Below are 25,624 nucleotides of genomic sequence, written 5' to 3'. Positions count from 1 at the left end.
TAACCCCAAGCCATAAGAATGCTGATCAATTAATCAAATTGCTAACTGGACTATTTGCATTGACCCCCCCCCCCCCACACACACTTTTGTTTTACACTGCTGCAACTCACTGCTTATTATTATTATTATCTATCACTTTACCCCTACCTACAGTACATGTACTTATTACCTCAGTTACCTCGACTAACTTGTACCCCCGCACATTGACTCGGTACCAGTGCCCCCTGTATATAGCCTCATTATTGTTATTTTATTGTTTCTTTAAAAACAGTTTTACTTTAGTTGATTTTGTAAATAATTTCTTAACACTTATTTTCTTAACTGTATTGTTGTAAGTAAGCATTTCAAGGTAAGGTCTACACCTGTTGTATTCGGCACGTGACAATACGATTTGATTCATTCCATCCAACCTGTATACCCCAGACCCAGACTACAAAGACTTCAAAGACAACAAAAACAGCCTGGATCAAATGTGAGTAATCTTATTATGATACAGACTCATCACATCTCAGCTACAGGCACTAAACAATTTATCAGACTTGGCCTATTAGAGCTCTCAGTCCTAAACCTGCACTTAAACTGTAAATGATCTTATTGCTAACAGGCTCTCGAGTGGCGCAGCGGTCTACGGCACAACATCTCAGTGCTAGAGGCGTCACTACATACACTCTGGTTACAAAACAAGCTGTATCACAACCAGCTGTGATTGGGAGTCCCATAGGGAGCTGCACAATTGGCCCAGTGTCGTCCAGGTTTGGCTGGTGTAGGATGTCATTGTAAATAAGAGTTTGTTCTTAACTTACTTGCCTAGTTAAAGTTTTTTTTAAAGACGGATATTATGAGTTTATCTGAGACCTGATGAGTATGTGGCTCTAAATGAGGCATCTCCAATGGGAAATCTAATTAATCAGGAAGAGGTAGTGGGATAACCTTCATTCAAGAGCCCAGACTCTGTTTAAAACCTATTGCTGCTGCTGACTTTTCCTGCTTTGTGGTACTCACTCTGAACTATGCCATGCTTAAGGCAAAATACTACTTGAATTTTACAGGCCACCTGGTCCTTATACTATGTTTTTGCCAGAATTTGCTGAATTCTTATCAAGCCTTGTAATCTTATGACAAAATAGTAATTATAGGTGATTTTAATGTACATGTGGACAATAACAGTGATGCCCTGGGAATAGCATTTTCCTCTCTTATAGAGTATTTTGTCTTTGCTCAGAATGTATTGTGCCCACCCGCTGCCATAGCCATACGCTAGATCTAGCCCTATCCTATGGTATTGATATTTTAAATGTATCAGTCTCTCCTCAAAATCCTGTACTCTCAAACCATGTACATAGAACTTTTTAAATTTAATTGATAGTCCGCCCTAGAGCTGAACCTGGAATTCATTTTAGCCGCCTTTATAATTTCTGGGAGGAATTTATAGATTCTAGCATTAATACACAATAGCATTCCTCCAAGCTTGAAGTATGCTGGCTGGCATGGCACGACAGACAGCATCACAAATTACAAGCAAGCCTTAGGGTCTGCGCATGAGTCCTGCTCCTAAATTAATAATGATAGAAAAAAGATTAGATTTCTCTTCAGCACTGTAGCAAGTCCCACATAGAAGCAGGCCCCAGCCTGCCTGAGCATTTTCTAGCCTCACCTGTAAGAGATTTTATGATTTTTTTAAATGAGAAAATTACTACAATTAGAGTTAAAATCTCAATGAAGTCATCTGATATGCCACAAACCCTACAGGAGTATGAGGAGATCACAGCTATTCTGGATCGTTTAACACCCCTGACTTGGTTGAACTCATTATGCACTCCAAGCCTTCCACCTGCCAACTTGACCCTATACCCACAAAGCTCGTCAAATAACTTCTCCCACTAATAATTGTAAACACATCTTTCCAAACTGGAATAGTCCCTGAATCTCTTAAATACGCTGTAATTAGACCTCTTAAAAAAACAATATTATAGGCCTAAAAAAGAAAAAACAATAGGCCAATCTCAAATCTCCGTTTCCTTTCTTAGATACTAGAGAAATCAAATCAAATTTTATTGGTCACATACACATGGTTAGCAGATGTTAATGCGAGTGTAGCGAAATGCTTGTGCTTCTAGTTCCGACAATGCAGTAATAACCAACGAGCAATCTAACCTAACAATTCCAAAACTACTACCTTATAGACACAAGTGTAAGGGGATAAAGAATATGTAGATAAAGATATATGAATGAGTGATGGTACAGAACGGCATAGGCAAGATGCAGTAGATGGTATCGAGTACAGGATATACATATGAGATGAGTAATCTAGGGTATGTAAACAAAGTGGCATAGTTTAAAGTGGCTAGTGATACATGTATTACATAAAGATGCAGTAGATGATAGAGTACAGTATATACATGAACAGATGAGATGAGTAATGTAGGGTATGTAAACATTATATTAAGTAGCATTGCTTAAAGTGGCTAGTGATATATTTTTACATCAATTTCCATCAATTAAAGTCGCTGGAGTTGAGTCAGTGTGTTGGCAGCAGCCACTCAATGTTAGTGGTGGCTGTTTAACAGTCTGATGACCTTGAGATAGAAGCTGTTTTTCAGTCTTTCGGTCCCTGCTTTGATGCACCTGTACTGACCTCGCCTTCTGGATGATAGCAGGGTGAACAGGCAGTGGCTCGGGTGGTTGATGTCCTTGATGATCTTTATGGCCTTCCTGTGACATCTGGTGGTGTAGGTGTCCTGGAGGGCAGGTAGTTTGCCCCCAGGGATGCGTTGTGCAGACCTCACTACCCTCTGGAGAGCCTTACGGTTGTGGGCAGAGCAGTTGCCGTACCAGGCGGTGATACAGCCCGACAGGATGCTCTCGATTGTGCATCTGTAGAAGTTTGTGAGTGCTTTTGGTGACAAGCCGAATTTCTTCTGCATCCTGAGGTTGAAGAGGCGCTGCTGCGCCTTCTTCACGACGCTGTCTGTGTGGGTAGACCAATTCAGTTTGTCTGTGATGTGTACTTAAAACTTACTACCCTCTCCACTACTGTCCCGTCGATATGGATAGGGGGGTGCTCCCTCTGATGCTTCCTGAAGTCCACAATCATCTCCTTTGTTTTGTTGACGTTGAGTGTGAGGTTATTTTCCTGACACGACACTCCGAGGGCCCTCACCTCCTCCCTGTAGGCCGTCTCGTCGTTGTTGGTAATCAAGCCACTGTAGTGTCTTCTGCAAACTTGATGATTGAGTTGGAGGCGTGCATGGCCACTCAGTCGTGGGTGAACAAGGAGTACAGGAGAGGGCTCAGAACGCACCCTTGTGGGGCCCCAGTTTTGAGGATCGGCGGGGTGGAGATTTTGTTACCTACCCTCACCACCTGGGGGTGGCCCGTCAGGAAGTCCAGTACCCAGTTGCACAGGGCGGGGTCGAGACCCAGGATCTCGAGCTTGATGACGAGTTTGGGGGGTAGTATGGTGTTAAATGCTGAGCTGTAGTCTATGAACAGCATTCTCACATAGGTATTCCTCTTGTCCAGATGGGTTAGGGCAGTGTGGTTGTGATTGTGTTGTCTGTGGACCTATTTGGGCGGTAAGCAAATTGGAGTGGGTCTAGGGTGTCAGGTAGGGTGGAGGTGATATGGTCCTTGACTTGTCTCTCAAAGCACTTCATGATGACGGAAGTGAGTGCTACGAGGCGGTAGTCGTTTAGCCCAGTTACCTTAGCTTTCTTGGGAACAGGGACAATGGTGGCCCTCTTGAAGCATGTGGGAACAACAGACTGGGATAAGGATTGATTGAATATGTCCGTAAAACACACCAGCCAGCTGGTCTGCGCATGCTCTGGGGAAGCGGCTGGGGATACCGTCTGGGCCTGCAGCCTTGTGAGGGTTAACACGTTTAAATGTTTTACTCACATCGGCTGCAGTGAAGGATAGTACGCAGGTTTTGGTAGCGGGCCGTGTCAGTGGCACTTTATTGTCCTCAAAGAGGGCAAAAAAGTTATTTAGTCTGTCTGGGAGCAAGACATCCTGGTCCGCGACGGGGCTGGTTCTCTTTTTGTAATCCGTGATTGACTGTCGACCCTGCCACATACCTCGTGTCTGAGCTGTTGAATTGCGACTCTACTTTGTTTCTATACTGACGCTTAGCTTGTTTGATTGCCTTGTGGAGGGAATAGCTACACTGTTTGTATTCTGTCATGTTTCAGGTCACCTTGCCCTGGTTAAAAGCAGTGGTTTGCGCTTTGTTTCATGCGAATGCTACCATCAATCCACGGTTTCTGGTTTGGGAATGTTTTAATCGTTGCTATGGGTACGACATCTTCAATGCACTTTCTAATGAACTCGCTCACCGAATCAGCGTATTCATCAATGTTGTTGTTTGACGTAATGCGGAACATATCCCAATCCACGTGATCGAAGCAGTCTTGAAGCGTGGAATCAGATTGGTCGGACCAGCATTGAACAGACCTGAGCGCGGGAGCTTCTTGTTTTAGTTTCTGTCTATAGGCTGGAAGCAACAAAATGGAGTCGTGGTCAGCTTTTCCGAAAGGAGGCGGGGGAGGGCCTTATATGCGTCGCGGAAGTTATAATAGCAATGATCCAGGGTTTTACCAGCTCTGGTAGCACAATAGATATACTGATACAGTTTAGGGAGTCTTATTTTCAGATTAGCCTTGTTAAAATCCCCAGCTACAACGAATGCAGCCTCAGGATATGTGGTTTCCAGATTGCATAGAGTCAAATAAAGTTAGTTCAGGGCCATCGATGTGTCTGCTTGGGGGGGAATATATACGGCTGTGATTATAATTGAAGAGAATTCACATCACTCCAGTTACTCTGTGACGCATCAGTCTGATTTTCGATTTTAAGGATCTTACTCCTAACTTTTAAGTTACTGCATGCCCCTTCTTATCTGACAGACATGCTTGTTCCTTACAATCCAGTGAGGGAGCTCCGCTCCCGGTTCCTAGATGCAGAACCAAGGCGGGGGCGGAACATTCTCTATTAAAACACATAAGTTGTGGAACAGTTTGCCCTGTCAGGTAAGAGGGGCAAACACCATTGAGGTTTTTAAATCACTATTAAAAACACACCTCTTGAGCCGGATTTTAATAATTTATATTTTTGCTTTCTATGTTCTTCTATTATTGCTTTAATGCAAAGTGTGTTGTAATTCTAAATGCACTTTGAATTTTTTATTTGATTTGAGTTTGAGTGAGTGGTGGTGTGACTAAAATGCTAGCCACGGTCACCTGAGAGAGTGGGCATTAGCATGGCAAGCAAAATACGTCCCAAATGGCACCCTTATCCCATATAGTGCACTTTTGACCACAGCCCACGGTGTCATTTTAGAGCATATACAGTTGAAGTCGTAAGTTTACATAGCCAAATACAAATACACCCCCACATCAAGCTCGAGACCCTGGGTCTCGACCCCGCCCTGTGCAATCAGTTTTTCACAATTCCTGACATTTAATCCTAGTAAAAAGTCCCTGTCTTAGGTCAGTTAGGATCACCACTTTATTTTAAGAATGTGAAATGTCAGAATAACAGTAAAGAGAATTATTATTTTTCAGATAATATTTCTTTACATACACTCAATTCGTATTTGGTAGCATTGCCTTTAAATTGTTTCAATTGTTTAACTTGGGTCAAACATTTCAGGTAGCCTTCCACAAGCTTCCCACAATAGGTTTTTGGCCCATTCCTCCTGACAGAGCGGGTGTAACTGAGTTAGGTTTGTAGGCTTCCTTGCTTGCACACACTTTTCCCAGTTCTGCCCACAAATTATCTATTGGATTGAGGTCAGGGCTTTGTGATGGCCACTCAAATACCTTGTTGTCCTTAAGCCATTTTGCCAAAACTTTGGAAGTATGCTTGGGGTCAAATGTTTTACTCACATCGGCTGCAGTGAAGGATAGTACGCAGGTTTTGGTAGCGGGCCGTGTCAGTGGCACTTTATTGTCCTCAAAGAGGGCAAAAAAGTTATTTAGTCTGTCTGGGAGCAAGACATCCTGGTCCGCGACGGGGCTGGTTCTCTTTTTGTAATCCGTGATTGACTGTCGACCCTGCCACATACCTCGTGTCTGAGCTGTTGAATTGCGACTCTACTTTGTTTCTATACTGACGCTTAGCTTGTTTGATTGCCTTGTGGAGGGAATAGCTACACTGTTTGTATTCTGTCATGTTTCAGGTCACCTTGCCCTGGTTAAAAGCAGTGGTTTGCGCTTTGTTTCATGCGAATGCTACCATCAATCCACGGTTTCTGGTTTGGGAATGTTTTAATCGTTGCTATGGGTACGACATCTTCAATGCACTTTCTAATGAACTCGCTCACCGAATCAGCGTATTCATCAATGTTGTTGTTTGACGTAATGCGGAACATATCCCAATCCACGTGATCGAAGCAGTCTTGAAGCGTGGAATCAGATTGGTCGGACCAGCATTGAACAGACCTGAGCGCGGGAGCTTCTTGTTTTAGTTTCTGTCTATAGGCTGGAAGCAACAAAATGGAGTCGTGGTCAGCTTTTCCGAAAGGAGGCGGGGGAGGGCCTTATATGCGTCGCGGAAGTTATAATAGCAATGATCCAGGGTTTTACCAGCTCTGGTAGCACAATAGATATACTGATACAGTTTAGGGAGTCTTATTTTCAGATTAGCCTTGTTAAAATCCCCAGCTACAACGAATGCAGCCTCAGGATATGTGGTTTCCAGATTGCATAGAGTCAAATAAAGTTAGTTCAGGGCCATCGATGTGTCTGCTTGGGGGGGAATATATACGGCTGTGATTATAATTGAAGAGAATTCACATCACTCCAGTTACTCTGTGACGCATCAGTCTGATTTTCGATTTTAAGGATCTTACTCCTAACTTTTAAGTTACTGCATGCCCCTTCTTATCTGACAGACATGCTTGTTCCTTACAATCCAGTGAGGGAGCTCCGCTCCCGGTTCCTAGATGCAGAACCAAGGCGGGGGCGGAACATTCTCTATTAAAACACATAAGTTGTGGAACAGTTTGCCCTGTCAGGTAAGAGGGGCAAACACCATTGAGGTTTTTAAATCACTATTAAAAACACACCTCTTGAGCCGGATTTTAATAATTTATATTTTTGCTTTCTATGTTCTTCTATTATTGCTTTAATGCAAAGTGTGTTGTAATTCTAAATGCACTTTGAATTTTTTATTTGATTTGAGTTTGAGTGAGTGGTGGTGTGACTAAAATGCTAGCCACGGTCACCTGAGAGAGTGGGCATTAGCATGGCAAGCAAAATACGTCCCAAATGGCACCCTTATCCCATATAGTGCACTTTTGACCACAGCCCACGGTGTCATTTTAGAGCATATACAGTTGAAGTCGTAAGTTTACATAGCCAAATACAAATACACCCCCACATCAAGCTCGAGACCCTGGGTCTCGACCCCGCCCTGTGCAATCAGTTTTTCACAATTCCTGACATTTAATCCTAGTAAAAAGTCCCTGTCTTAGGTCAGTTAGGATCACCACTTTATTTTAAGAATGTGAAATGTCAGAATAACAGTAAAGAGAATTATTATTTTTCAGATAATATTTCTTTACATACACTCAATTCGTATTTGGTAGCATTGCCTTTAAATTGTTTCAATTGTTTAACTTGGGTCAAACATTTCAGGTAGCCTTCCACAAGCTTCCCACAATAGGTTTTTGGCCCATTCCTCCTGACAGAGCGGGTGTAACTGAGTTAGGTTTGTAGGCTTCCTTGCTTGCACACACTTTTCCCAGTTCTGCCCACAAATTATCTATTGGATTGAGGTCAGGGCTTTGTGATGGCCACTCAAATACCTTGTTGTCCTTAAGCCATTTTGCCAAAACTTTGGAAGTATGCTTGGGGTCATTGTCCATTTGGAAGACCCACTTGCGACCAAGCTTTAACTTCCTGACTGATATCTTGAGATGTTGCTACAAAATATCCACAATTTTCTTTCCACATAATTTTCAACCCTCATGATGCCATCTATTTTGTGAAGTGCACCAGTCCCTCCTGCAGCAAAGCACCCCCACAACATGAATGCTGCCACCCCCGTGCTTCACTGTTGGGATGGTGTTCTGCGGCTTGCAAGCGTCCTCATTTGTCCTCCAAACATGACGAGGGTCATTATGGCCAAACAGTTCTATTTTTGTTTCATCAGACCAGAGGACATGTCCCCATGTGCAGTTGCAAAATGTGGCGGTTTATGGCAGTTTTGGAGCAGTGGCTTCTTCATTGCTGAGCGGCCTTTCAGGTTATGTCGATATAGGACACGTTTTACTGTGGATATAGATACTTTTGTACCTGTTTCCTCCAGCATCTTCACAAGGTCCTTTGCTGTTGTTCTGGGATTGATTTCTACTTTTCGCACCAAAGTACATTCATCTCTAGGAGACAGAACGTGTCTCCTTCCTGAGCGGTATGACAGCTGCGTGGTCCCATGGTGTTTATACCTGCGTACTATTGTTTGTACAGATGAACGTGGTACCTTCAGGCATTTGGAAATTACTCCCAAAGATGAACCAGACTTGGAGGTTTCCAATTTCTTTTCTGATGTCTTGGCCGGTTTCTTTTGATCTTCCCATGATGTCAAGCAAAGAGGCACTGAGTTTGAAGGTAGGCCTTGAAATGCATCCCCAGGCTTGGAACCTTCCAGTTATTAGTCCAACACTCTAACCACTAGACTACCCTGCCGCGTTACAGTCAGATGCCAAGCAGTTGCCATACCAGGCGGTGATGCAACCGATCAGGATGCTCTTGATGGTGCAGCTGTATCATATGGTGTGTGTGTGTTTGTGTATGTCTGTGTGTGTGTGTGTGTGCGCGCGTGCGTGTAAGTGTGTCTATGTTCTGGGGTGTGTATATCTCAAATTGTTCTCTGAACACACCTGATTAAAATGGAATAGGGCCTACAACACCGATCTGAAATACAGAGAGAGAGAGGAGAGGTGGAGAGGAGGTGGAGGTAGAGAGCTGGAGCTAACTACCTTTTTTACACACGCTGACTTTGAGTACTCCACTACCCAGGCACTCTTTCGGGGAGACACAGAAGCCTTCGTTGGCTGGGTTCTCCTCCTTGCTGGCCAGCACGTCACGAGGAGGGGTGAAACGATATGCTGGGAGTCCCTTCACCTCCACATCCTTCTCAAACTCCATGAAGATGGACCTGAGGATCACAACATAAAAAGTACTGTCTAACAGGGTGTCATATTGACACCATGTCTCTTTTTCAAATGAGACCTGCACAATAAAAAACACACACATCAATATAAAACACAATAAAATACTAAATTACAAACATGATTATGAAAAACAAGCACAATATTCACTTAGAGCATTCCCCACTAATGTTGAAAATTAATACAGCTCATAATATCTGCGGAAGTATCTCGCTCACATTTGGACTGATATGAATGCATGGAGCCACACCAACAGTAAGGGTGGTCTTTTAATTCAATTAAGTGTTGCATTCCCCCTAGTTAGTGAAAAGGGTTAAATTTAGCTAGTGAACTGCAGTGCACTAGACAATAAGATAATGGTGTAGGCACCATACTGTAAACATGGCCATAGATTCTGTGGTGTTTAGAAAAGATGAACGCCAACACAGTCTGAGCCAAGGCTGGAAGGATACTGTAAGCAGACCTGGGATCAAATAGTATTCGAAATCTTTCAAATCCTTTGAAAGTATGTTCTTGGAGGCGATTGTTACGATTCTATTGGTTCCATTATGCCAGGCAAGATGAAACAAGCCCAGCTAAAGTATCTGAAATGATTACAAATAGTACTTGAACCCAGGTCTGACTGTCAGGCCTTCAGGTAGGCCACCTGCAACAACACTCTTTATTGTCTAAGACATGAGCTCATCTTTCAGAAAGCTGTGTAATGGTGAACATGTGTTGAACTTCACTTGCTTCTACCCACACACCCTCCAATTTACATGCATAGGTTAGTCAAGGGGTCACAGGTCATGTCACTCACAACAAGTCACCCACAGGGGAAATTACTTCTGGAGATTCCTGGGGTACTGGTACCGAGGTTTCTGATCAATTTCAATTAAGTTAACTCAGGGCATAAACTGACATTCTAAACATAATTGACCAAAACCCTAATGCTAACTCCAGATGATCTTTAACTTTATTTAACTTTACATTTATATATTTATTTTTCATGAGAGATTAACATTCTTCCAATGTGGAATTAAACAGAAATTCCAAATGGAATTGACCCCAAAACTGGTACATCCAGTTGACTTGATCCTTCGGTCATTGCCAAAGGACATTTTGCCGATGTGGGACATAGTGCATCAGCTCTCCCCTAATTCTTAAAACAATGTGTGTAAAAAGGACTTATCATTATCATAAACCTTTGGGTTACTGATTATGATATTAGTATAGTGAATGCTAATGAAATTGAATTATTTTTCCAGCATAAAGGGGGTAGTCATTTTCTCTCTTTGAAATGTTTCACAGGGCTATGGTCTTGGGGAGAGCGGTGTGTGAGATTGAAACCGTAAACAAATTAAGTAAGGCCTGGCCTTTATTGTTTGTTTTTACCTTAAGGTTTGCAAATACCCATACACAACACACTTGTTATGACTATTTGTTGGTGTTTTAAAATACTATGTTTGATTTATTGGGAGTGTGCTTTTTCATTTGGGTTTAGTGAGTTTTCTGTTTGTCTTTGTGCCAAGGTATCAACCTCTCTGGGATATGTGGGACGCTAGCGTCCCACCTGGACAAAAGCCAGTGAAAATGCAGAGCGCCAAATTCAAATAAATTACTATAAAAATCTAACTTTCATGAAATCACACATGTACGATAGAAAATTAAAGCTACACTTGTTGTGAATCCAGCCAACATGTCAGATTTCAAAAAGGCTTTTCGGCGAAAGCAAACGATGCCATTATCTGAGGATAGCACCTCCGTGAACAAAGAGAGAAGCATATTTCAACCCTGCAGGCGCGACACAAAACGCAGAAATAAAAATATAATCCATGCCTTACCTTTGACGAGCCTCTTTTGTTGGCACTCCAATATGTCCCATAAACATCACAAATGGTCCTTTTGTTCGATAAATTCCATCGATATACAGTGCCTTGCGAAAGTATTCGGCCCCCTTGAACTTTGCGACCTTTTGCCACATTTCAGGCTTCAAACATAAAGATATAAAACTGTATTTTTTTGTGAAGAATCAACAACAAGTGGGACACAATCATGAAGTGGAACGACATTTAGTGGATATTTCAAACTTTTTTAACAAATCAAAAACTGAAATTGGGCGTGCAAAATTATTCAGCCCCCTTTAATACTTTGTAGCGCCACCTTTTGCTGCGATTACAGCTGTAAGTCGCTTGGGGTATGCCTATCAGTTTTGCACATCGAGAGACTGAATTTTTTTCCCATTCCTCCTTGCAAAACAGCTCGAGCTCAGTGAGGTTGGATGGAGAGCATTTGTGAACAGCGGTTTTCAGTTCTTTCCACAGATTCTCGATTGGATTCAGGTCTGGACTTTGACTTGGCCATTCCAACACCTGGATATGTTTATTTTTGAACCATTCCATTGTAGATTTTGCTTTATGTTTTGGATCATTGTCTTGTTGGAAGACAAATCTCTGTCCCAGTCTCAGGCCTTTTGCAGACTCCATCAGGTTTTCTTCCAGAATGGTCCTGTATTTGGCTCCATCCATCTTCCCATCAATTTCAACCATCTTCCCTGTCCCTGCTGAAGAAAAGCAGGCCCAAACCATGATGCTGCCACCACCATGTTTGACAGTGGGGATGGTGTGTTCAGGGTGATGAGCTGTGTTGCTTTTACGCCAAACATAACGTTTTGCATTGTTGCCAAAAAGTTCAATTTTGGTTTCATCTGACCAGAGCACCTTCTTCCACATGTTTGGTGTGTCTCCCAGGTGGCTTGTGGCAAACTTTAAATGACACTTTTTATGGATATCTATAAGAAATGGCTTTCTTCTTGCCACTCTTCCATAAAGGCCAGATTTGTGCAATATACGACTGATTGTTGTCCTATGGACAGAGTCTCCCACCTCAGCTGTAGATCTCTGCAGTTCATCCAGAGTGATCATGGGCCTCTTGGCTGCATCTCTGATCAGTCTTCTCCTTGTATGAGCTGAAAGTTTAGAGGGACGGCCAGGTCTTGATAGATTTGAAGTGGTCTGATACTCCTTCCATTTCAATATTATCGCTTGCACAGTGCTCCTTGGGATGTTTAAAGCTTGGGAAATCTTTTTGTATCCAAATCCGGCTTTAAACTTCTTCACAACAGTATCTCGGACCTGCCTGGTGTGTTCCTTGTTCTTCATGATGCTCTCTGCGCTTTTAACAGACCTCTGAGACTATCACAGTGCAGGTGCATTTATACGGAGACTTGATTACACACAGGTGGATTGTATTTATCATCATTAGTCATTTAGGTCAACATTGGATCATTCAGAGATCCTCACTGAACTTCCGGAGAGAGTTTACTGCACTGAAAGTAAAGGGGCTGAATAATTTTGCACGCCCAATTTTTCTGTTTTTGATTTGTTAAAAAAGTTTGAAATATCCAATAAATGTCATTCCACTTCATGATTGTGTCCCACTTGTTGTTGATTCTTCACAAAAAAAAATAGTTTTTTATCTTTATGTTTGAAGCCTGAAATGTGGCAAAAGGTCGCAAAGTTCAAGGGGGCCGAATACTTTCGCAAGGCACTGTATATCCAAAATGTCAATTTATTTGGCGCGTTTGATCCAAAAAAACACAGATTCCAACTTGCGCAACGTGACTACAAAATATCTCAAAAGTTATCTGTAAACTTTGCCAAAACATTTCAAACTACTTTTGTAATACAACTTAAGGTATTTTTTAACATCAATAATCAATAAAATTGAAGATGGGATGATCTGTGTTCAAATCAGGAGAAAAACAAACTGTAGCTAGCTTTCTGGTAATGCGCAACTATCTAACAGAACACTTCAAGTTACCCTCGTTCTGGATGGCCGTATTTCTTCATTACACAAAGGAAAAACCTCAAACAATTTCTAAAGACTGTTGACATCCAGTGGAAGTGGTAGGAACTGCAATAAGTTCCCTTAGAAATCTGGATTCCCAATGAAACCTCATTGAAAAGAGAGTGACCTAAAAAAAAATCTGAATGGTTTGTCCTCTGGGTTTCGCCTATTAAATAAGTTCTGTTATACTCACAGACACGATTCAAACAGTTTTAGAAACGTCAGAGTGTTTTCTATCCAAATCTACTAATAATATGCATATCTTATCTTCTGGGGATGAGTAGCAGGCAGTTGAATTTGGGAATGCTTTTCATCCAAAATTCCCAATGCTGCCCCCTATCCTAGATACGTTTTTAAAGGGACACACATACATGGATTTTTCTGAAGTTTTAATTGAACATATGAATTCTTTTGATAAGACAAGTACTGAAAACTTACTGGAACCCTAGGATACGAAATGTATGAAATGTTTGACTGTTTTTTATTAATTAGTCTAATATAGTAAGAAACACTTATTTGAAGGGTTTGTATGACCTCTGACCTCTGTCCTGACTTTCCTGTGTGGTTTGATCACCCTCACTGGAAAGCCATTTGGATAATGAATAAGGTAATTTGTAATATTGATAATTATGATGAAGTTTATAGTTAGCCGTATTTGTGATTTGGACCAATGTGAAGAAGGATAGGGCGTTGCCTTTGACTAAGGGTAGGCTGTCTTAAGTCTATTTTACTATGACTGTATGGGTACAATAATTTTTCTTCATGGAGATATTAAGGGTAGTGATGCTAATATTTGAATATTAAAATATATATATATATATATATATATATATTTTTTTTTTTTACACATTACTCACATTGGTAGTCATGTGTCAAAATTATGGGGGAGGTACTAGTCCTCCTGAGGTTTTAGATTGAAGTTTACACACCTTGAGTGATACAATTGAAGTCGGGAGTTTACATACACCTTAGCAAAATACATTTAAACTCAGTTTTTCACAATTCCTGACATTTAATCCTAGCAGAAATTCCCTGTTTTAGGTCAGGTAGGATCACCTCTTTATTTAAAAAATGTGAAATGTCAGATTAATAGTAGAGAGAATGATTTTATTACTTTCATCACATTCCCAGTGGGTCAGAGATTACATAAACAATTGTTCCCAAATACTAATTGAGTGTAAGTGCTGTACAGAAACCCAGCCTAAAACCCCAAACAGCAAGCAATGCAGGTGTAGAAGCAAGGTGGCTAGGAAAAACTCCCTAGAAAGGCCAAAACCTAGGAAGAAACCTAGAGCAGAACCAGGCTATGAGGGGTGGTTCATAAAATGTTCATAAATGACCAGCATGGTCAAATAATAGTAATCACAGTAGTTGTCGAGGGTGCAGCAAGTCAGCACCTCAGGAGTAAATGTCAGTTGGCATTTCATAGCCGATCGTTAAGAGTATCTCTACCGCTCCTGCTGTCTCTAGAGAGTTGAAAACAGCACCCAATCTAAGCTGTTTTTTTCTCTCAGGAGTGTGACAGGAGTCCATGTGGTGGGGAGAAATCTGTTCCAAACTTCTCTTATGTCGCTGGTATACTGGTTGACAAATGGACAAGACATAATGGATGGTAAAGGTGGTGGTGGCTCAGGTGAGACATTGAAATTGGAACATTATCATGGGCCATCCACTCTACACACTGCTAAAATTATAGTCATTTAGATTAAGAATATATTAGGACACTGATGTGTAATTATAATCATGATAAGAAAGTTAATACTAGAATTATAGGATAATTATACTGTATGTTAATATAAATGTACATTCTGCCAATGTCGATGTGTGTTAAATTGAGGATTTTAAGTGATTGGTCCTATCACTGAGCAATGTCATTCTACATTTTGGTTGGATAATGAATTGGGTTCTAATTATGATTTGGTAACTGAATGATTTTTAAAACTGAAGGATTGATTTGAGTTTAATATGATAACTATATGAGTGAAGCAATTAATGTATTATGGATTGATTGTTTTGATTGCTGTTGTGAGCTAAAGATACTGACACTATTCTCAGCATGCCCTGGTGAATGGAAAGGGTGAACTCTGATCCGGAGAGTGAAACTGATCCTAATATTTTTTTATCTATAGGTATTGCCTTATAAATAGTGGAATCATGATGCTTGTCTTGGGTCATGTTCATTAGGCACCAACGTAATACATTTGACTTAAATCAGGAGCCACTGCCTGGATTTGTCCAACAAGATTGTAGCTTCTGGGATGGAAATAGTTATTTCCACCTTGCTGATCCATTAGAGTGTGATAGAAAACGAAAGCTTATTTTATTAAACTCCATTGTTGCATGCACTGCATTATGCATTAAATATTAGATTTTCACTGTCTATGAAGATATAGCCTTGAATCATATAAACTGCAAGCAGGTGTCTGTGTATCAGGACCTCACCAGACACATTGTGTTGGAGGTTGAAATGGGAGACGGTGCTAAGTTTCTTTGGAGGAGGCTGAGCCAGTGCTATAGCAGCCTGTCACATGCAGGAATACATGCAATTAATTATTGCTTTTATGCTTCTTGTTTTATGAAGAATGTATGCATTTTCTACAAGTGAATACATTTTCTTAAATCTTGTAATTTTCTTTTAAATTGAGAGGACTCTCAACATTGGGGAATGTGAGATAAATTACAAGATTATGTTATAATACTGTTATTGCATCAAATGGTTGTTTTATGCCACAGAATAAGGGGTTATTAAAACACTCATCTGTGTGTGTTCTGAGGATGGGCTTCTGGAAGATTTAACAATGAGAAGATTTACGATGGATTAGTGATAAACCTAACAAGCCGACATTCCATAGCATGAATAGTGTCTGTGCGCCTGACTGGAAGGTACCAGGGAGAGATGGCTCGGGGCCAGACCCTGGTCTCTACACAATGATAACAGTTTTTACAGCAGATACAGTCTTTGTATCTTTCATACAAATCTTAACCTTGTGACCCATTCCATACATCTGTTGTTTGTCATGCAGACTGAAGGAGGTGTATTTTGGCTATAAAAGACCTTTGTACCTTTGTCTCAGGCTCTCAATGAATCATCTGAGGGTGATTCGTTGACCAGCTATCATTAGCTCACTCAATCGACTCACTTTATATGTGTGTGTTGTATTGACCCTTATTAATAAGAGAATAAAGATTTTGTTTAAGTATAACTCCGAATTGTGTGATAAGTTTGTCTCTCATTTGATAGTAAAGAAACTACCACAAAAGTCACACATGAGACCACAGGCCATCGCTCAAATGAGCAACATCGCTTCTGAACTTACACTTTTCTTGTGGGATCCATTTACCAAAGTAAAACTGTATATATTCAACACTGACCTTTGACATACTGTTTAGCAGAGTTGGGGTCATTTCATTTTCCTAATTTAAAAGCAATACTTCCTGACTTGACTTGAAATGGATTTGACCCCACCCTGTCAAAATGTGTGCATTTTAGTGACCTCTGACATACAGTTTAGTGAGACATCTGATCTGTAAGATTCTGTATTGTAGCCTACCTGCACAGGTCAGGACTGAAGATGTACAGTCTCTCCTTCTTGGACAGCAGGGGGTGGAAGGCACTGCCATCTGTACCGTTGATCATGTTACTCTGCTCAGATGTCCACAGACTCAGTTTGCTGAAACACAAAATGTATTTCTAAATGTAACTTGAAGAAAAAATATACATGTACATCTTTATAATACCTATTAAATACAAATCGCCATCTAGGCCAATGCTTGATTGTTTAGGCTTGTGTGACTTATCAGTCAACATATTAAAGAAAGCTAATCAACATTTGTGCTTTATCTAATCAAAGGGGGAAGGAAAGGGTGCTGCATGATACATACTGGTAGGTCTGTTATTACATTAGAAGAAAGCTAACAGGAAGCCTTCATTGAGACCTTTCCAACTGGGCTAAGTACTAGGATGTGTCAAGCACACAGCACTGTGCTCTGGGTTCTGGATAGGCCAGGGGCCTCTGGGGAGTCTCTATTTCTGGTGCTGCAGTCTGCATTCCAAATGGCCATAGGGGCTCTGATCAAAAGTAGTGCACTACATAGGGAACATTGTGCCATTTGGGTCATAACCCTGTCCTCTGTTACTATCTGGCATTATGAAGAAGTTCTTAGGAAACAGATGGACTGTTCTGTTCCAGTCCTTTACACTTACTCAATGATGGGTTTCATATCATTAGAATAAAGATATAAATCTTGGACAGAATGTCCAGTGTGTGTTCAGGGAAGATAATGTGCAGTATGTATTGTAGGAGGCAGTTACAACACAGCATCTTTTGGAGTGCTGTACATTTATTTCTCTAAAGAATTGACTAATGAGGATCCAGCAGTCAACTTTTGAGAATGATTTTTGAAGGATGGTCTGTTGATTTACAAATTGCTTTTTATTGCACTGTTCGGCATGGCACCCGAAAACATGTCATGATCTTCTGTCACTGGTCGTTTAGTTGTTTCAAAGATCAGAACCAAAACTTTTGGTGAGGCTGCCTTAATTATGGTCCTGGCCTTTGGAACAGTCTTACAGAGGATCTGAGAGCTTCAGAAACTGTTGACACTTTTAAGAAATATCTTAAGACAGTGCATTCAGAAATTTCACATTTTGTTACGTTATACAGCCTTATTCTAAAATGTATTAAATTTAAAAAATCCTCATTAATCTACACAAAATACCCCATAATGTATTAAAATAGAAATACCTTATTTATATAAGTATTCAGACCCTTTGCTATGAGATTCGAAATTGAGTTCAGGTGCATCCTGTTTCTGTTGATCATCCTTGAGATGTTTCTACAACTTGGAGTCCACCTGAGGTAAATTAAATTGATTGAACATGATTTGGAACAGCACACACCTGTCTATATAGGTTCCCACAGTTGACAGTGCATGTCAGAGCAAAAACCAAGCCCTGAGGTTGAAGCAACTGTTGGGTAGAGCTCAGAGACAGGATTGTGTCGAGGCACAGATCTGGGGAAGTGTACCACAAAATGTTTGCATCATTGAAGGTCCACAAGAACACAGTGGCCTCCATCATTCTTAAAGGGAAGAAGTTTGGAACCAGCAAGACTCTTCCTAGAGCTGGCTACACAGCCAAACTGAGCCGATGGTCACTGACAGAGCTCCAAAGTTTCTCTGTGGAGATGGGAGAACCTTCCAGAAGGACAACCATCTCTGCAGCACTCCACCAATTAGGCCTTTATAGTAGAGTGGCCAGACGGAGCCTGGACTTGAACCCGATCTAACAACTTTGGAAAGACCTAAAAATAGCTGTGCAGCGATTGCTCTCCATCCAAAAAGAGCTTGAGAGGATCTGCAGAGAAGAATGGGATAAACTCCCCAAATATGGCCACTATGTACCTTTCTCCTTTAAATCTGGCTATCCTGCCATAGTCCATGGAGTCAGCCTCCCCGGTATGGTAAACAACTTCACCATCATTGCTTCCATTTTTCTACAGAGTGGAAAAGAGAAGGAAAATCATTCTAAAAGGCCATTAATATTATTTTATTATACTAATATTTTATATTCAGGTGAAAGTGGTAACCACCAGCAGACACAACAGGTATCAAGGACCGTAGACAGTTTAAATTGTTCTTTACAGAACTTAAAAAGGGTTGAGTGTGTCAGATGTTGTATTTTGTATTCACTCCCTGACCTACCTTATACATGAGGCCAAAGTACTCGTCGATCTCAGGGTTCATGGTGTGTATGCGTGACATTAGAGGGTCCTTGAAGCCCCACAAAAGCTCATTGACGGAGTGCGTCATGAACATGCCCACATGCAGGGAGTTCATCCAGATAGCCACCAAAGAACTCTTCCAGAAGCTATCCTTTACCTTGTTCATCACAGCCTGAGCAGAGGAGGGAGGGGGAGGGAGTGTAGGATAGATAGATAGATAGATAGAGATAAGAGGGGGAGACAGAGAGAGCGCGAGAGAGAGAGAGAGGGGGGGGGGGGGGGGGGGGGGGAGAGAGAGATTACTTATTGTCAAACACAATGACCAAAAAACGACTTAAAATAACAAGAAAAAATTAAGAAATTCAACTTAGGAGCTGTTAAACCTCTACATACACAACACTAAACATTATAGTTGGCTTTAGAAGAGAAAAATAAGAGCTCATAACAGTGTAAACACACACACACACTTTTACTCACCACAGCTGGGATGTTGATGGTTGTGATCATGTCTATGTCAGGATCACCCACTGACCTCTCTGGCAGAAACACAAAGGTCTTGCATTGGTAGGCAGCGACCCTTGTCCCATTCTCTAAAAAGGTCACGTTCTCCTTGAGCCTGTACTCCCTGGGACAGAGGAGACATGGGGAAAGTCAATATCTCCCTCCCCTCCTGGAGGATCTAAGCCCTAGGACCATGCCTCAGGACTACCTGGCCTGATGACTCCTGGCAGTCCCCCGTCCACCTAGTCGTGCTTCTACTCCAGTTTCAACTGTTCTGCCTGCCGCTATGGAACACTCGACCTCTGAATGACCCAGCTGTTCGTTTGAACATCTTAAAGAAAGTACATGGCCATAAATGCCAGATTTATCTCCACAGCCAGAAGAGGACTGGCCCGCCCCTCAAAGCCTAGTACCTCTAGGTTTCTTCCTAGGTTCCTGCCTTTCTAGGGAGTTTTTCCTAGCCACTGTGCTTCTACATTACTTGCTGATTGGGTTTTTAGTCTGGGTTTCTGTATAGCACTTTGTGACGTCTGCTGATGTAAACAGGGCTTAATCAAGACATTTGATTGATTTAAATCTCATTGAATATCAGAGATTCAGATAAAGAAATTGTAGACTTATATAAAACCATTTCTGTATGGACCTTGCTTAGTGCACAGGGGCATTGTTACTGCTGAAACATGAAAGGGTCTTCCCCAAAATGTTGCCACAAAGTTAGATGCACAGAATCATCTACAATGTTATTGTACGCTGCATCGTTAAGATTTCCCTTCACTGGAACTAATGGGCCTGAATCATAAAAAACAGCCCAGACCATTATTCCTCATCCACCAAACTTTACAGTTGGCACTATGCATTTGAGCAGGTAGTGTTCTCCTGGCATCCACCAAACCCAGATTCGTCTGTCAAACTGCCAAGCATCGGCTGGAGTGGTGTAAAGCTCGCCGCCATTGGACTCTGGAGCAGTGGAAACGCAGTCACTGGAGTGAGGAATCATGCTTCACCATCTGGCAGTTTGCAAAATCCTGATTGCGATCAAATGTCAAAGCAACTTGACAAAGCAACCTCAAAACTAATACCAGTAACAATAAAAACATCAAACAAGGTCGGGTATGGTGTGTCAATGACAAACACTGTGGATCACTAGTTTATATAGTGTCAAAGGACACACACATAGGTCTCCCTAGGAGAGGGGGGGGGGGCATCATATATTTATTGTTAAAACAAGAGGCTGCCTGGATCTTTAATTTAAAGACCCTTGCTCCCTTTGGTCTCAACGTACAGTACACCATTCGTTATTATTGTGATTTTGCTATTCATTGTAAATGTTTGTAGGCCTATTTAGCCAAATTGTATCTATGATCGTAGGCTATCATTCATGTTTTTTGTATTTATTTTTACATCTAAGAATTAACCAAGGATATCAGGCCACACTGCCATGATGAGACACCTTTGATACTATATAAACTGGTCACCCGCAGTGTTTGCCATTATACCCTGATGAAGACAGCTTGTCTGTCGAAACATTGGATATTATGTTATTCAATTATTGCATCTGAGTGTGGGTCTCTCCTAGTGTGGGTCTCTTTCTTTTACAAAAACTGACGGACCTTACTTTTTTCAATCTTTACTAACGACATGCCACTGGCATGTAAAACTGGCATGTCTATGTATGCGGATGACAACACTTTTACACGTCAGCTATTACAGAAACTGAATTGGAACAAATCATTCACTAAACCCTAAACCTCAACTAAATCTCGTAATGAATAATGTGGAAATTGAGCAAGTTAAAGTGACTAAGCTGCTTGGAGTTACCCTGGTTTGTAAAGTGTCATGGTCAAAACATATTGATATAACAGTAGCTAAGATGGGGAGAAGTCTGTCCATAATAAAGTGCTGCTCTGCCTTCTTACCAGCACGATCAACAAGGCAGGTCCTACAGGCCCTAGTTATGTCATACCTGGACTACTGTTCAGTGGTGTGGTCAGGTGCCACAAAGAGGGACAATTGCAATTTGCTCAGAACAGGGCAGCACGGCTAACCCTTGGATGTACACAGAGAGCTAACATTACTATTATGCATGTCAATCTCTCCTGGCTCAAAGTGGAGGAGAGATTGACTTCATCACTACTTGTATTTTTATGAGAGGTATTGACATGTTAAATGCACCGAGCTGTCTGTTTGAACTACTGCCACACAGCTCGGACACCCATGCATACCCCACAAGACATGCCACCAGAAGACATGGCAGCAGATCAGACTATGGGAGGAGCACAATACTACATAGAGCCATGACTACATGGAACTCTATTCCACATCAAGTAACTCATGCAAGCAGTAAAATGTGATTTAAAAAACAGATACAAATAAGCCTTATGGAACAGCGGGGACTGTGAAGAGACACAAACACATGCACAGACACACGATAACATATGCACTATACACACACGTACACATGCATTTTGTGTTGTAGATATATTTGGTAGTAGAGTGGTGGTCTGAGGACACACACATAATGTGTTGTGAAATCTGTTGTGAATGTATTGTAATGTTTTTAAAATTGTATTACTGCCTTAATTTTGCTGGACCCCAGGAAGAGTAGATCAGCTAATGGGGATCCATAATAAATACAAATACATCCCTCACCATCCGTTATCATCGGCAGCTCTAATGTGAGAAACATCTTCGTTCCCAATGCAAAAACATTGTGCTATCCTGAAGCTCGGACACAGGCTGCTTCCTATCGTTTTACGCAAGAACATGGGGCTATAGCTGTCATAGTCTATGTGGGATCTAATGACATTGGGATGGCTAGCTCAGACCAGCTGAAACAGGATTTTAAATAACTGTTTGGAACTCTGAAATACCAACAAGCATTTAATTATTTCAGGCCCAGTGCCCAACCATAAATTATCAGTATTATCATCATACTGCAAGCCCGCAACATGTAACCAGCTTGTTTTAGCCCACGTACCAGCTCTAGGCATAGGCCCATTTGTACAGTTCTAGACAATATATCTATTTGTGGGGGGGGCTTTCGGATGATTCTAAGGGCCTGTGACTGACAGGGGCCTTAAACATTTATTAGGACATCAGGTAAAAAAAAAATAAAAAAAAATCTATATTAAATTATTAACCGATCATCATTAATATAATATTTTATTTACAATGTACTAATAATATTAACGGTTTATTCACATGAAATGGTTCAGTCCTGCCCCCAAACCATGCGAACTATACTAGCTAGCCGTGAATTGCGAGTGAGAAGTGCCGGTAAAGCATCATATCTCAGCTTCCTCAATAAAAATCTGGCTTCCAAAGATGAAAAGAAAGACAGGAGAGATAAAGAAAGGGCTACAGTATGCCAATTGTTCTCAAAGAAAGGTGGGTGTAGTCAGTGAGTGGTGGAAATTAACCTGTTAGCTTAGTCCATAGTGAAATAGGCTACTTTTGCTCCCCTAACATTGGTTACTTAATTCCTTCACAGAACATTCTGGGTGTTTACATTTCGCTCCTCTTTTTGCCAACATTTAATCAATGCAGGCAAACTTTTAGCAAGCTACTCATACTAAATAATTTGTTCCTGCCCCTGCATGGTGCCAGGCCCAACAGGTGCAGCTTCAGGCTGAGCAGCCCTGTCTCCCCATCCCCCTGAACTAGCCCTGTCTCCCCATAACCCTGAACCAGCCCTACTCCCAACTGAAGGAGGTGAGCAGCATTGTGTTGAATGCCATGTCATTTGGCATAATTGCAGGGGGTCCGTGGGAATACATTTGTTTTTATTATTATGAAAAAAAGAAAAATGATTAAATCCTCTTCAATGATAAGAATTCAAACACTAATTATTTATCCACATGATGATCATTATATCAAACAAAAAAGCCAATAGTCTATTGGATGCTGGACAGTTTGAAGCATTTAGTGACAGCCAAAGTTAAAATAGTACCTTCAAGTCATATGGCCAAGGTATGGCTCCATGGCTTTGATGCAGACTGAAATATGGTTCTTTACTGACATCTAGTGGTGGTGATACACAACTGCAGGTAATTTGGGTCAATATTCTGCAGGATTCAGTGCTGTTTAATTTTTTCCGTGGTGCATGCAGTTAATTTAAGTCAACAAAATGGTTGTAACTGAAATTGTGGTTATGATATTATTACAAATGGTATTATAACATAGGATATATTATCATATGCGTCATCTACACTCTACAGAGCCAGGACCCTCTTCAAGTGATACAGTTTTGTCAGGGAGGAGTGTGGAAGTGGATGAAGAGGTGAAAGACAGTGCCGGCAGTACCAATGCAGATGATGTGGATGGAGCAAACGAGAGACGGTGCACAGAAAGAGACAGACAAAGTGATGATGTTGAAAAACAAGCTGATCAGTGACTTTGCTAGCAAGAAGGCTCGGCGCTAGGCTCTTGGTGAGTAAGGCTGAGCAAGGGCCAGTGATAACTGTTAAATAGCATGGCTATGGATATTGGATCACTACACACATGATGCCCACAGGCTGAGAACAAGACTGAGAACAGACTGAGAACAAGATGTGTCTCAAGGTAATGGCTGGATTTCCATAAAATGTGTTGTGTACAATCAAGACCAAGTGGAAGGAAACTATTGATTTGGTGACCACTTGACCTTTCCTCTAGCGCCACTACCAGGCCATTTTGTTTGCATTTTTCATTTCCACTTTTACAGCTGCTTATTTTCAAGTTGGTGTGTATACTTACAGTGGGGCAAAAAAGTATTTAGTCAGCCACCAATTGTGCAAGTTCTCCCACTTAAAAAGATGAGGCCTGTAATTTTCATCGGTACACTTCAACTATGACAGACAAAATGAGGGAATTTTCTTTCCAGAAAATCACATTGTAGGATTTTTTATGAATTTATTTGCAAATTATGGTGGAAAATAAGTATTTGGTCACCTACAAACAAGCAAGATTTCTGGCTCTCACAGACCTGTAACTTCTTCTTTAAGGGGCTCCTCTGTCCTCCACTCGTTACCTGTATTAATGGCACCTGTTTGAACTTGTTATCAGTATAAAAGACACCTGTCCACAACCTCAAACAGTCACACTCCAAACTCCACTATGACCAAGACCAAAGAGCTGTCAAAGGACACCAGAAACAAAATTGTAGACCTGCACCAGGCTGGGAAGACTGAATCTGCAATAGGTAAGCAGCTTGGTTTGAAGAAATCAACTGTGGGAGCAATTATTAGGAAATGGAAGACATACAAGACCACTGATAATCTCCCTCGATCTGGGGCTCCACGCAAGATCTCACCCCGTGGGGTCAAAATGAACGAAAAGACCGGTCAAAAAGAACGGTGAGCAAAAATCCCAGAATCACACGGGGGGACCTAGTGAATGACCTGCAGAAAGCTGGGACCAAAGTAACAAAGCCTACCATCAGTAACACACTACGCCGCCAGGGACTCAAATCCTGCAGTGCCAGACGTGTCCCCCTGCTTAAGCCAGTACAGGACCTGACCTCGCTGCCCGGATGTACTCCAGATTGTGGTTATCAGTCCAGATGAGAAAAGGGTGTCTAGCCACCTCAAGCCAATGTCTCCATGCCTTCAGGGCCTTGACGACAGCCAACAACTCCCGGTCCTCCACGTCATAGATTCGCTCCGCCAGGCTGAGCTTCTTCGAGAAGAAGGCGCAAGGGCGGAGCTTCGGTGGGGTACCCGAGCGCTGAGAGAGGACAGCTCCTATCCCAGCCTCGGACGCATCCACCTCCACTATGAACGCCAAAGAGGGATCCGGGTGGGCCAGCGTGGGAGCCGAGGTAAACAAAGCCCTCAGGTGACTGAAAGCCCTGTCCGCCTCAGCCGTCCACTGCAAGCGCACCGGGCACCCCTTCAGCAGTGAAGTAATGGGATCCGCTACCTGACCAAAACCCCAGATAAACCTCCGGTAGTAATTGGCAAACTCTAAGAATCGCTGCAACTCCTTTACCGTGGTGGGAGTCAGCCAATTACACATGACTGCAATGCAGTCACTCTCCATCTCCACCCCTGAAGTGGAATTGCGGTACCCTAAGAAGGAGACGGACTGTTGGAAGAACAGGCATTTCTCAGCCTTGACGTACAGGTCATGCTCCAACAGACGACCAAGCACTCTGCGCACCAGGGACACATGCTCGGCGCGTGTAGCGGAGTATAACAAAATGTCATCAATATACACCACCACACCCTGCCAGTGCAGGTCCCTGAAAATCTCGTCTACATAAGCTTGGAAGACTGATGGTGCATTCATCAACACGTAAGGCATGACGAGGTACTCATAGTGCCCAGAGGTGGTACTGAAAGGCATCTTCCACTCGTCTCCCTCCCGGATACACACCAGGTTGTAAGCGCTCCTGAGATCTAGTTTGGTGAAGAAGCGC

The 25,624-nt window shown here is 41.8% G+C and overlaps 1 protein-coding gene across 1 annotated transcript in view; it reads right to left on the bottom strand.

The window, feature by feature from the left end:
- LOC109877943 (lysosome membrane protein 2) overlaps positions 1-25,624 on the bottom strand; it is a 54,884-nt gene that overhangs the window by 14,018 nt on the left and 15,242 nt on the right. Inside the window, exons 3-7 of the mRNA XM_020470184.2 lie at positions 19,204-19,351; positions 18,707-18,898; positions 18,407-18,498; positions 16,555-16,674; positions 8,984-9,162 (exon numbers count right to left, since the gene is read on the bottom strand). Of these exons, the coding sequence (XP_020325773.2) occupies positions 8,984-9,162; positions 16,555-16,674; positions 18,407-18,498; positions 18,707-18,898; positions 19,204-19,351 (731 nt within the window). The remainder of the gene's footprint in view (positions 1-8,983; positions 9,163-16,554; positions 16,675-18,406; positions 18,499-18,706; positions 18,899-19,203; positions 19,352-25,624) is intronic.

The sequence above is a fragment of the Oncorhynchus kisutch genome, linkage group LG23, assembly GCF_002021735.2.
Source record: "Oncorhynchus kisutch isolate 150728-3 linkage group LG23, Okis_V2, whole genome shotgun sequence".
Classification (NCBI taxonomy): domain Eukaryota; kingdom Metazoa; phylum Chordata; class Actinopteri; order Salmoniformes; family Salmonidae; genus Oncorhynchus; species Oncorhynchus kisutch.
The sequence above is the reverse complement of the archived record's forward strand: the minus strand, read 5'-3'. Positions and strand labels throughout refer to the sequence as shown.